Here is a 13298-nt window from a genome sequence, read left to right as displayed (position 1 = left end):
TTATTAATTTTGAAATAATTTAATATTATTATAATTTTACGCGTTTAATTATGAGAAGTTTAATTTGTTTTATGAGTCCAATTAAGTTAGTTATAATGTTTAATTTTGTGTCGTTTTACTTTTGACTTTGAATTGATTGTATTTCGGATTATAGATTATTATGCGTGGATATCATGTTCAATTATTTCAATATGTTTATGCCATTATGATGAACGCGATCAACTGGAATTGATCGATAATTTGAAGTCTCGTTACAGTAAAAGCAGTTTTTAGTTAAGGTATTGCTTCATATTATGGTTGTAGCGTACTTAATATTCAGTATTCAATGTGTATAGGACATACGTTTTAAAGGTTGTTAAGGCTGATGCCATATATCTGCCTAAAGCCATGCTTAGCTGTGTCAAAGGAATCCGACAGACTATCCGGGCCTTAGTAGCTTTAAATTTGTAATATATTGTCTTAGTTTAAACCAACAAGTGTTTTATTTGATGTCCATAGCCCGCTAGTTCAGTTGTCACTGGGTAGGAGTAATAATGTCGATTTTCTTTGATATCCACGTGGAACCTGGTGGTAGAAAGTTCAGAAGGGCCATAGATTTGGATAAACATGAGGTTGATTTGTTCATGGATAAGGAGCACATCAAGGCTATATTCGGAGAGGTGGATATTGGTGCACTCATGTAAGTAGTATCTATATATATAAACGTGAAAGATCTGACTGACTGACTTAAATCAACGCACAGCCCAAACCGCTGGGACTAGAAAGTCCAAATTTGGCAAGTAGGTTCCTTATAAGGTCTAGGGTTCCACTAAGAAAGGATTTTTCAAAATTTATCTCCTAAAGGGGTGAAATGGGGGTCCAAAATTAAAAAAAACTGCGCGTGCGAAGCCGCGGGCAAAAGCTAGTATAAATATATCGTGCGAAACACGTAATAATCGTAGGTTGGATTTCCCCAATTTACTTGACCTCTTAAGCTTTGGATTCCTCCGAAAACGGTGCCGTCATATGACGGCCGTCATATAGCGGCTGCAAAAGACGGCCGTCTTTACGGTGGCGACATGTGGAAAGTACCACGGCGTCATAACACACCGTCATCCACCAAGGTCAAAGCGGCAAATTTGAAAAATGTAGGCGCGATGGGATAACGTCCCATAGAAAATTTGAATTTCGCGCCTTTTCCTACTGGCAAGATTTGCTTGATCATCTATAATTTACTTGGAGGATGAAATATCATCAGAAGAGGAAAATAATCGTAGTACGGAATCATTTATTCAAATCTCGTGTCATTTATTCAAAATGGCGTCACCGCTATCTAATAAAACGTTCACGAAACTATCGACACCGTCATGACGGCCGTCATCTTACGTTACGTTGACAATCAACGTAACGTAACGCCGTCTAGGAAACCGCGCCATCTTGTTTACATAGACAACGTTCTAGTGACGTCAGTCAACGCTATATAGCGGCCGTAATATGACGGCACCGTTTTCGGAGGAATCCAAAGCTTTACAGATATACAGTAATTTGAATCCAAGTATTTTCTACCGTAACAAAAATACAATAAAGTCCCCATTACAATGAGAACATGCTCGCTAAAGCTTTGGTTTCCTCCGAAAGCGGTGCCGTCATATAGCGGCCGTCTCCATACAAATACTACGACATCCATATTTAGCCGTATAATTTAGTATGGAGACGGCCGCTATATGACGGCACCGCTTTCGGAGGAATCCAAAGCTTAAGTGTCAATGATAACTGTGAAAATTGAAAGGATTGTATGTAAATGGTGGACATTTGAATATTTTCTATATCCCTACTAACACTATAAATACGAAAGTAACCCTTTAACCGCTGAACCTATTTCGATGAGATTTGGCATGGGGATATTCATCATTCCACACAGACGAAGTCGCGAGCAGAGCTAGTATTACAATTACAAAAATTGATAATTCTTTTTTTTTTTTTTTATTAACAGCAATATTGCTTGCATGCTTAGCTAAATGCCTGGTTTCAGCGAGCTGGCAACCCTAGCTATATGCCTAATAAACGACCAGATGAGAGTGATCGGGTTCATGGCGCTCCACGACCACCCCAACGTGCCGGGCGTGCCGCCCGCCGCCTGGGAATACTGGCTGAAGAACATGTTTCAGTAAGCACAACGCACAACACATTCATACTGATCATACCATCTATGATACTGACATTGTCAGTCAAGAGTTAAAACACATATAGATGGTCAAGCAGATCTTCTCAGTAGAAAAAGGCGGCAAATTTGAAAAATGTAGGCGCGAAGGGATATCGTCCCATAGAAAATTTGAATATCGCGCCTTTTCTACTGACAAGATCTGCTTGACCATCTATATCTACTCTTTTTTTCTAGTTATCAAATTATAAGTAGATGATAGTTCCTTTACATACAAAACGCGCAAATTTTTAGATGGCTTTAGAGATTTTTATTTTTACTTAGTTTACTAATTTCACGGTAGATGGCGCGGTTCCGTATAGTAAAAATCCTGAATCGCGCTATCAAGATTTTTCTTCGGATAAAGACCCCATACCCAGTGCATTTTTGTTAAGTTACAATATTCCACGCTAGATGGCGCTGTTCCGTGTAGTGAAAATCCTGAATCGCGCCATCAAGATTTTTCTTCGGATAAAGACCCCCACACCCCGTGCATTTTTTGTTAAGTTGCAATATTCTACGCTAGATGGCACTATCTCGTGTAGTAAAAATTCTGAATCGCGCTATCAAGATTTTTCTTTGGATAAGGACCCGATACCCCGTGCAATTTTTGTTAAGTTGCAATATTCTACGCTAGATGGCACTATCTCGTGTAGTAAAAATCCTGAATCGCGCTATCAAGATTTTTCTTTGGATAAGGACCCGATACCCCGTGCAATTTTTGTTAAGTTACAATATTCCACGCTAGATGGCGCTGTTCCGTGTAGTAAAAATCCTGAATCGCGCTATCAAGATTTTTCTTCGGATAAAGACCCCATACCACGTGCAATTTTTGTTAAGTTGCAATATTCTACGCTAGATGGCACTATCTCGTGTAGTAAAAATCCTGAATCGCGCTATCAAGATTTTTCTTTGGATAAGGACCCGATACCCCGTGCAATTTTTGTTAAGTTACAATATTCCACGCTAGATGGCGCTGTTCCGTGTAGTAAAAATTCTGAATCGCGCTTTCAAGATTTTTCTTCGGATAAAGACCCCTAAGTTACAATATTCTACGCTAGATGGCTCTATTTCGTGTAGTAATAATCCTGAATCGCACTATCAAGATTTTTCTTGGGATAAGGACCCCAGACCCATACAGTTTTTGTTAAATTTCGTGTTTAAATTTTTAAATAGATAGCACTAACAAAATTTTTGGAAAACGGATTTTTTACCCTGTTTACTATCAAAGTTACTAAGCTATAAGGTTGCCATGAATTCCTTGCAGGCGTAACTTGCACCCCCACAACACTTTATTCGTACACATGATGTGTTGCGCCGAGGCCGCCAATAACTTCTTTCTGGACGAAGCTTTCGCGTCTGTCTTCAGCAATGACGAATACCTGCAGCATATTGTGCTTATCCCGCCTCCGACCTGCACGTTTGGTATGTACCTAGTTATAGGTACCTATACTAGTCTAGTTCCTGGTTCTACAGGCCAATTCGAACGTGCACCTGACATCCTAATCCTAAGACTCGAGATACACTTGTAAATTTTACTTACGTAAGTAGGGACACAGCTATGGTATACTACAGAATAAAAAAATAAAATAATAGCTTTGTTCCTACTAAAGTAAGTAAAACTTACAAGTATATCTCGGGCCTAAAGGAGGCCGTCTGCTAGTGCCAACCTTATGCACCCCTTACCCCTTGCATGCCTTATGCTTACCTTATTGTATGTTATTTTTAATTATGTCTTTTTGTACAATAAAGAGTTTACTACTACTACTACTTATCCCGGCGGGAGCAGGAACTTTATTTTAATAAAATGTCATATTTCAGACATGCTCTCAAGGTACAAACCATTCCGCAAGCATGTAGTAAAGCGGATACCCGCAAAGCGAGAAGACGACGCGGGACTCTACATGTACTTGGCTCATCGCGATGACTTCTATCCGGACCTCACCGTACGTGCGGCTGTGTAAGTTATTATTCTTATTATATTATATCTACTACTAGCGATCCGCCCCGGCTTCGCGCGGGTTAACAAATTATACATAAACCTTCCCCATGAATCACTCTATCTATTTAAAAAAAACCGCATCAAAATCCGTTTCGTAGTTTTAAAGATCTAAGTGTACATAGGGACAGACAGACAGCGGGAAGCGACTTTTTTTAATACTATGGTAGTGATTAGTAGAGTTTTACTTTTGTAATGAGCAGATATAGTTTTTTTTATCGTTTAGAAATAAAGGAAAATTGGTTGAGCTCGAGAACTCGCTCCAGGAATCCAGTTCACCGCTCTACCAACTAAGCTACCGAGGCTTACCCGTCGACAGTGAATGTTATATCCTATTACCTACCTACAGGGCCGGATTAACCCTAAGGCAGAGTAGGCAACAGCCTATGGACCCCGCCTCGGCTAGGGGGCCCCAGCGGCCCCGCGCGCGTTAAAAAAAATGTGTTTGCCAAGTTTGGCATATGGCCAAAATTCATAAATATTTTTTTATGTTACCTACTTATACCTAATGTCCAATATCAGTTTCTCAGACACACAATCATCAAATGATTATGTAAATTGTGTTATTTTATAGCTTTTAAAGTCTGTAAATTGAGCTCGAATTTCATGCTCCCGAGGGCCTAAAACCTCATTAATGAAACTTCGGCCCTCCGAGTAACTCTTGTATGACACATATATTATTGTTGAGTAACATTTGACGATTGGTTCGTATCAGAGCGCTACTTTGATTCATTGATTTCAGAAGCTTAGCCTTTTGCCTCGCATGAAAGCTTACCTCGCTGGTTAAGTACGCTTCGGGCTTGTTAAGTATGTGGAGATTGCTGGGCTCGACCTTCAGCCTCACTTTTTACCTCAATTTTTGGTTCGCCTACCAAATCTCTTCTTCAGCTTAGCCTTTGGCCTCGCTGCGCCAAGCTCGGCCTGCGGTCTCGCTTATTAATACAATGGACATTGGTTGTCGTCTGTGATCTAGCTGAGCTTATCCTGAAGCACGGCTTTGACCTAGCATGAAAGCTCACCTCACTGGGTAACTTCGGATTTTTAGGCCTTTTTAACACGCTTTCACAATTTTTTCACAAAAAATTTAGCGCTCGCTGCGCTCGCGATTTTTATTGCTTTTCCCATTTACCCTGTACTTACATGCTAGTTTGACTGGTTAATGAATAATCATTTAAACACATGTAAAATCTTTATTATTAGGTTAATTTTAATCATGTGGCTCATATGGTCGGACAATCGCTGTTCAGCCTCGCAAAATATTTAGGTAACTACTTATTGAGAAAAAAGAGCTCTCCCCACACTGGACGCAAGGAGGAATCGGCAACAACTAATATAAAAAACCTTTATGATAGATAAATAGATAGATTTATTTATTGGTACTGATCATACACTGTCAACATGGGTTCATATTTACAATTTATGTCCACGCAAGAGCGAAAAAAACATTCGGCATGTTCGGATCGGCTCAACCGACACCTGAAGGTTGAAATTAAAACCGCAAACTTACTTGCCTGTACTGAACAACTGAACTTATGTATGCAGAATTAACTGTACGGGGGCCCCGTCCACTTTATCACTAAAACATGATAAGTTTTGTAAATGTAATCAGTGAAGAAGATAACGACGATATAGTGGAGATCCTGGACAAACTGCACCCTAGCATGAAGAAGCTATACGGGGAGTTCTACGTGAGCGAGATTATCGGACGACACCCGGAGAGCCCGAGGAAAATCATCGTAGCACAGGTATAGCTGTGGTCAAGCAAATCTTGTCAGTAAAAAAAGGCGCGAAATTCAAATTTTCTATGGGACGACATCCCTTCGCGTCTACATTTTTCAAATTTGCCGCCTTTTTCTACCGACAAGATCAGCTTGACCAAGTATATCTATGCATAGTTTGGCCCAGGACTGTCTCGTTTCAAACATAGACAGAGAATCATACTGTCCTTGTCTTACGCTAGTAGGTACCTACTAGCACCCGAAACAAAGGGATCCCTTCTTTTCCTCCCTAAGAGTAAGGTAAGGCACTGATGAATGCATCTTATTTTAGTCAATCCAGGTGACTACGTGGGCTGCTTCCGTAGTTGTGCGACTCGGTTTAGGGTCCGATAGCTAGCGCCGGCTCATCAGCAACGCCAAAGAAAATTAAGTAGATACGCAGTGTTCTCTTTATAATATATATACCGATATTTTCATGAGTTAATTTTGCAAGACAAGGAGATAACGGTCTATGCATTTTCCCTTGTCTCTGGCAATACTAACTGGCGCGGATGCGTGCGACGGATTTTACCTACCTACAAATGGCACCCGTGCGTGCGCCCGCACTGTGCACCCGCCCTCGCTAGCCGACGCCCTTAGATGTTGATGAAAGTCAAAGTTACAGAGGTCCTGCTATAAAATCCCTTAAGTGCAGTTATATTTCTAGCAAGACGACGAGGCTGTCGGAGTGATGTGTCTCAACGCACAAATTGACTACCAAACTCTGTCGAAGACGTATGATATTGCTCCATACTTCGGCCTGAGGAAGGCTACAGGGCAAGAGAAAGAAGAGCTGTGGAAAGCTAATTCTTCGTTTTTCGCTTTCGGGTTAGAGGCATTTTGTCTATCTATCTGACCGCAGTTAACTTTACTTCAGATTTAATTTAATGACGCGTTTGTCCTTACATTCTCTCAAACTAAACCTGTTGTAGATTGAAAGTTAGTTATTGCGGTTTTTGCCTGTGTGGAAAGCATTATAGAGTCTGGCTAATGAAAGTTGAGCCTGAGATTTATTTAAAACTTTTTATATGGCAACTTTTTTTCCTATCAAATAAGCTGTCAGTTTCAAGCTGTCATTTAATTTCATAGTAATTTTATTGCCAGGTGCGGTTTTTATTGAAATTCCCGCGTTATCTCAGGCTCAACTTTCATTAGCCAGACTCTACCACAATTTAATTTAATTAATCGTTTTTGCGTCATCATAAATCTGTTTAATTTGTAATCTTAGACTCGTATCTAATAAGATATTAATCCGCAGAGAACCTATATTGCTTGGAAAACGTAATCCTTTCGATAGTGTCGCTGACTTGATTGACATAAACGAGGTAAGATATGGAGGAAAACAGAACATGCTGAACTACAAGACCTTCGCTTTTATACAGTAACTCTGTTTTGTAGATCCCATGCAAAACATCAAAAGCCAGGCCACGAAAAACTTCAAGCCACGTTTTCTTCAAGAAGAACGCAGCCATGAGGCGCAGCATGGATCAGTTGTTCTTCAACAAACATTCTGATGATTACAGCGATAAGGTGATTAACTGATTATTAAATGAATTCACATATGTCCTTTTCCAACTATTGCCACCTGTATCCGTTCCTGTGCAGTATGTTCCAGAAGTACCTTTACAGAGTGACTCGATAGTTTGCCAGACTAGCTAAATATTTTCGCTGCAGTTTACTTACACCATGATTAGAACAGGATACAATTATAATGGGTTGCAACAAATGGAAGATTTGTTGATTATCTGTGACAGCTGTGACTAAAAAATTTATTTTGACAATACAATTAACTCTCTATAAAAAAAAGCGCTGGTGGCCGTTGCGCGTAAGAGCGTGCGGCTTGCAGTCGCGGGTTCAAACCCCGGCTCGTACCAATGTGTTTTTCGGAACTTATGTACGAAATATCATTTGATATTTACGTCGCTTTTCGGTGAAGGAACCATCGTGAGGAAACCGGACTAATCTCAATAAGGGCCTAGTTTACCCTCTGGGTTGGAAGGTCAGATGGCAGTCGCTTTCGTAAAAACTAGTGCCAACGCCAATTCCTGGGATTAGTTGCCATGCGGACCCCAGGCTCCCATGAGCCGTGGCCAAAATGCCGGGACAACGCGAGGAAGATGAAGATGATGAATACAAATAACTCTCTATACACTCTATTCTCTTTGATTTAAGATCAATCGTTCTTTGATTTTGCCAACGAATGTAGTTGGCGCTGTATTTTCAAAAGTTGAGGTTTGATTATTCAATTACTCAAAAACACAAAGCACTGTACAGCGCCATCTTCTTTAGCAGTCAAATTCTGGGAACGGTTTTTGTTTGACATTAAACATTTTAACTATTAACGAATCTTTGGTTGCATTAAGACATCATAATCTTAGGTGTACATTCCATCTCCATCACCTTCTATGGCCACGAACATGTCTCTCCGCCCCAGCGTGATACTGGAAGAAGACCCGTTCGACTACGACATAGTCAACATTGACTCCAGCCTGCTGGCGGTACCGGAAGTTCCGCTTCCGCTGCGCAAGCTTTCGTCTTCTCTGTGGCTGGAAGAGTGCGTATATATAGCTGGTCAACCAAATCTTGTCAGTAAAAAAGGCGCGAAATTCAAATTTTCTATGGGACGATATCCCTTCGCGCCTACATTTTTTAAATTTGCCGCCTTTTTCTACTGTCAAGATCTGGTTGACCAAGTATATATTATACTTATTCTTCGTATATAATTTATAGCTGTTCCTTTTATTTTTTCAGTTAATCTGTACGCCCTCTAACTAAAGGATAATTCACACTAGACCGGGCCGAGGCATGCGATATGTCATTTTCTATGACAGTTTTCGGTGATCACGTGGTTCTTTCCATAGAAAACGAAGCGCCGGAAGCTCAGGCCCGGCCCCGGGCCGGTTCAACGTGATTTATCCTTTAGAAGGATGCAGACCATTGTAAAAGACTTATTTTTTCTACTGCTGAATGTACTCACTTTCAGACAGGACTCTCATGCGAAAATAAAACGATACAAAACAAGAAAACGATCCACATTAATCAGCTCCAAAAGGTTAAAAAGTAAGTACTTATCTTAAACTTCTTCTGATCCCTATAGGGCTCATTTAGACGGTGCGAGAACTCGCATGCGAGTTTCATTACATTGCGTCATTTGACCGGTCGGCTGAATTGACGTAACCTCAATGGTCCACAATGTAAATTAAATCGTAAGTATACGAATTCGCGCGCCGTCTGAATCAACCCTAACAATCACTATTACGCATATCTTGTTTATAGTACCTACTTCTTTTGTTTTTCAGAACAAAGAAAATTGTTGTTAAAGGCCATGCAGGCCAATAATGCCGAAATGGACGATTCGGAGTATCGCGGAGAGCCCAACGCGTTTAGCATTGAGCTGTATGCTTTACGGGATGATATTGACGAAAGGTCAGACCTAGTTAGTTTTATTTATCCTCGTGCCGCCCAATGTACATTAGGATGTACACTCAGTTTCGATGGAATGTCAACCTTAATTAAAAACAAATTAGGTAGCATTTCATTTGTCTCGTAAATTTTAGAACAAATGAAATTGAACCTAATTGAAAATACAACAAGGTTGAAACTTCCTTGGCTATAATTTTGTATGGTGGGCGGCACGAGGTTAAAGGTACGGTTTTCCGACCCCTGGTCTAACTAAACTACTGTAACGAAAAATAATACGTATTGTAAATTCCAGAAAAGGCTACGATTTGCTGCACGCAGCGTTTGAATTGATGAAAGACTACGACTACTGTTTGCTCCGAATGCCTTGTACCAGTTCGTCTATGTTTTTGCTGAGACATTTTTGTGTAAGAAGCCTATGCCTAAATTTAGAGCTTGATTGTCTGTTGAATCTGGCAAATTCAGATCTATAGTTGACTGATCTAATACATGTCCATTTAAAAGATCTAATAAATTAAGTCTATAGTTCACCAATGGATCTAAATTTATCAGGCTCTGAATCCAGGCGTTTGAAACATCTGTGGTAAATTTGCGGTGGAGGTAGCTTGCTAGATAGATATCTACCACGCACATGCACGAGAACGCACTATAATATAGATATTGTAGAGTGGTGACCATATTTGTAACTGAACATTATCTTAACTTTCAGTTTGTGCCCTGTAAAGATAAACTTTGCAGTGATTATGCACTGTATATCGCCCACAGGAGCTCTGTATTAGGGTTAGTATCTTCATATACTCGTATATCATTTATTTGCCGGGATTATTAAATCCTACCCTATATAGGTAGGTATTTGAGATGATATTTTTGGGGGAAGTACTTAGTTAAAAATTATACCTCGTTGACGTCAGTAATGGAATTTCATACAATTTTACCGGCCTAAGCCAGGAAGGTGATTTAACTTTGCGTAGTCTTCGTGCGTCAAACATACAACTGCAAAAGTGTATACCCACTTTATGAACGGAAATAATTCATAAACTTTTTACAGCCCGTTTGAAATTTCATTTAAGGCTACAATAATTTCCCGGCCTTTATAATATAATAATCCAACTATTTTTTGCAGTAAATTGACCGTCCGTAAAGCGGAGATGGTAGATGTCCCGCAGATATCCAGGTTGCTGCAAAATTTGGACGGTAAGGAGACCATGTGGTTGGTCGAGAACAGCATTATGGGAAAGCAACGGCATGAGGCGTATGTCTTCGTTTGTGGACTTGATATTGTGGGCTTCGGAATATTGGAGTAAGTATCTACTTACCTAGTACCTACATAAAAGTAACTGTCCCCTTCTTTATGTACCTACCTATCTATCCGCGGCCTAGCTAATGTGACAATCGCTTACGCTTCGCCATCGAATCGCTTTGTGTCTCTCTATAACTGTTCCATATTAGTGTGATAGTGACAGTTGCGTTTGGTAATTCAGCTTGTACAGCTTGGTTTGTTCTATGAGTACCTAGATCAAATGAGTCAAGCGGGGCATGGGCATGGTATATTACAGCACCAACTACAATAGTTGTTCTTAAGAAATCCATTTATTTGAATCATTAGAGTTGGATTGGATGTCGAATCCCTGCTTAGATTACAATTAGGATTTTCTATTGCGGAACCTGATCGGATAAAGTTTTGTATGGTCCTGTCTGTACCACCAGTTATTGCTAATATAGAAGCAAAATTATCAAAAACCAGTTCACTATAGGTACAGTCTGACAAAAAACGCAATCGAAGCTTTTAAGTAGGTATACCCTTAGTTAGTTTAAACTCTGTAATATTTGCAGGCCTCCTGAACAAATCAACTTCTTACAAGCGCGCTTCGACATGGATGCCTTTCGTATTCCGAAATACCATTACTCGGGCCAAGGACTGCATGTCGGTTTCGCCAACATTAAGACTGCCTTGGTCTACCCAGTGTTCGAAGCCCACTATCGGTTCTTCCTTAGAGAGATTATGAGGCTGTCAGGGGCTGATACGCTGATTTGGTTTACTGGGTATAGGAACAAATGGGTAAGCTCCTAACGTAACTTTGAGAGGTCGTCTCTTCGGTCAGCGTTTTTGGCTTAAATTGTACTGTGGATATAGATATAGAAGAAACAACTACTCTTTCGTTACTTTATGATATGACTAAGGGTCCGCCATAATGTTTAGCTTGCTTTATAATTACACTAAGCATCTGCAAGTTGCATGATTTTCCACTTTCCGGATAGACGCCTCTATGGATCCAAAGCTTTTTCAAGACATGGGTCCTACTCCTACCGGTAATGCTAAACGATCTTTAATGAAATATAAGGGCATGAAAAATATGTTTTAGGTAATCCACAAAGCTAACTCTATGGCTTTATCCATGGTGCCGCTTAAACCAAGGCAATGGGATCCCGTTGTTAGCTTGGTTCCGGAGTTGAAAAAAATAGGAAAATTGGCCCAGAAAGTGTGAGTCTATTAATTAACTATTTTTACTTTTTATTAACAAAATGTCGGAAGCTCTATAATTGCAGATTTCCTACTTATAGGCACAGGCTTTTTCTTCGTAGTGCGAGAAAATTTATTTTTTTATTTTATTGATTTATACCTAGTCCTGGGGCCCGTTTCCCAAAGGCTTGTAACTTGTAATACAAGTGGAAGTCCCTTTCTAACAAAAGCTGTCAAAAAGTGACACCCGCTTGTATTACAAGGTACAAGCTTTTGAGATACTGGGCCCCTATTCGACATGTGCAACTGTCAGATTTCGCGTCATTTGAAATTCAACTGCTGAAGTTCATTTGAAGTTCATCAAGTGCTGAAGTTCATTTGGTACAAACAATAATTTAACAAAAAACAACTTTGTTTTATTATTACTTTAAGGTTTATAATGGTTTGGTTTGGTTGTCACCTAACTGTGGATTGCTAATGTCAAATTTTGACAAGTAATGATTCCAAAGGTAGACTTGGTTCTCTATGACCTTCGGCACCATCTTGGAGTTTTTGACGTGCGAAAGGGTAATTTATAGCAAAGAGTAAAACTTTTTTTTTTCAGTACGTAAGTTTACATGAATTAATGACATCTTGTGAGCGATAGACCAACGAATGCGCTGTAGGCGATGCGGCGGCGAGTAGTGGAACTTACGTGACAATTTCCATCAATCAAAAAGGGACTACATTGCTGATGGTCGATAAAGGCTATTAATAATTGAATTTTAACAGCAAGAATGCCTTATTGACAAGCGATCTTTTTGTTGAACCCACACCTACACGTCAAATAATGCTTGCTCCACACATTCTCCTATAAACGCTCAAAATTGTAAAAAAATTAAACAATTTACTCATCACCTCTCTCAACTCAAGCTGCCTATTTCTAAACCACGTTAATAAACCACAAGTTGTACCTTAAGAGCCTCCTGTTGGAGCTGAGATTTAAATATTTTAGGTAAATATACCCGTCTCGCTAACGGAAGCGGCACCTAAAACTAATGCGATAAGGACAAGGTGAAAAATCCTGCGTAAAAATCTCAAATATCGAGGTCGAGTACGAAACCTCCTGTTTCCTGTTTACTTTTAACTGTTTCCTCCTCCAAAACTTAACCAATCGTAACCAAATTTGGAAATCTAAATGATTATGAAATTATCTGTGTCGGACCGTTTTGCTTTTTTGGCTAATTGATATCAGTTTTGAATACCACGCCTCTCATTGCGGCATAGTCAATTAGGCCATTTTGGCCATTTTTGAAGGGCTCTAGCGCCTTAAAAAACAAAAATATCAAAAAAAGCAAAACGGTCCGACACCGTTATTGACAATATTAATCTGTGTTAAAAAAATCATTGCTCTAGCTTCAAAACCCACGGAGGAAACAGTCGAGTACGTTTGTATGGAGAAATGACCACTCCTGTTGGCTCTTAACACATTTCGTAAACCAC

The 13298-nt window shown here is 39.8% G+C and overlaps 1 protein-coding gene across 1 annotated transcript in view; it reads left to right on the top strand.

The window, feature by feature from the left end:
* Positions 1-472: 472 nt before the first annotated feature.
* LOC134653401 (cilia- and flagella-associated protein 61-like) overlaps positions 473-13298 on the top strand; it is a 30579-nt gene continuing 17753 nt past the window's right edge. The window contains exons 1-16 of the mRNA XM_063508744.1: positions 473-679; positions 2012-2146; positions 3447-3604; positions 4001-4139; positions 5788-5923; positions 6603-6763; positions 7194-7260; positions 7334-7465; positions 8314-8489; positions 8919-8995; positions 9235-9361; positions 9651-9762; positions 10065-10135; positions 10479-10655; positions 11189-11414; positions 11719-11837. Of these exons, the coding sequence (XP_063364814.1) occupies positions 534-679; positions 2012-2146; positions 3447-3604; positions 4001-4139; positions 5788-5923; positions 6603-6763; positions 7194-7260; positions 7334-7465; positions 8314-8489; positions 8919-8995; positions 9235-9361; positions 9651-9762; positions 10065-10135; positions 10479-10655; positions 11189-11414; positions 11719-11837 (2159 nt within the window). The 5' untranslated portion in view covers positions 473-533. The remainder of the gene's footprint in view (positions 680-2011; positions 2147-3446; positions 3605-4000; positions 4140-5787; positions 5924-6602; positions 6764-7193; positions 7261-7333; positions 7466-8313; positions 8490-8918; positions 8996-9234; positions 9362-9650; positions 9763-10064; positions 10136-10478; positions 10656-11188; positions 11415-11718; positions 11838-13298) is intronic.

Source organism: Cydia amplana, chromosome 13 (genome assembly GCF_948474715.1).
Source record: "Cydia amplana chromosome 13, ilCydAmpl1.1, whole genome shotgun sequence".
NCBI classification, from domain to species: Eukaryota; Metazoa; Arthropoda; class Insecta; order Lepidoptera; family Tortricidae; genus Cydia; species Cydia amplana.
This window is presented reverse-complemented; position numbering and strand designations above follow the sequence as displayed.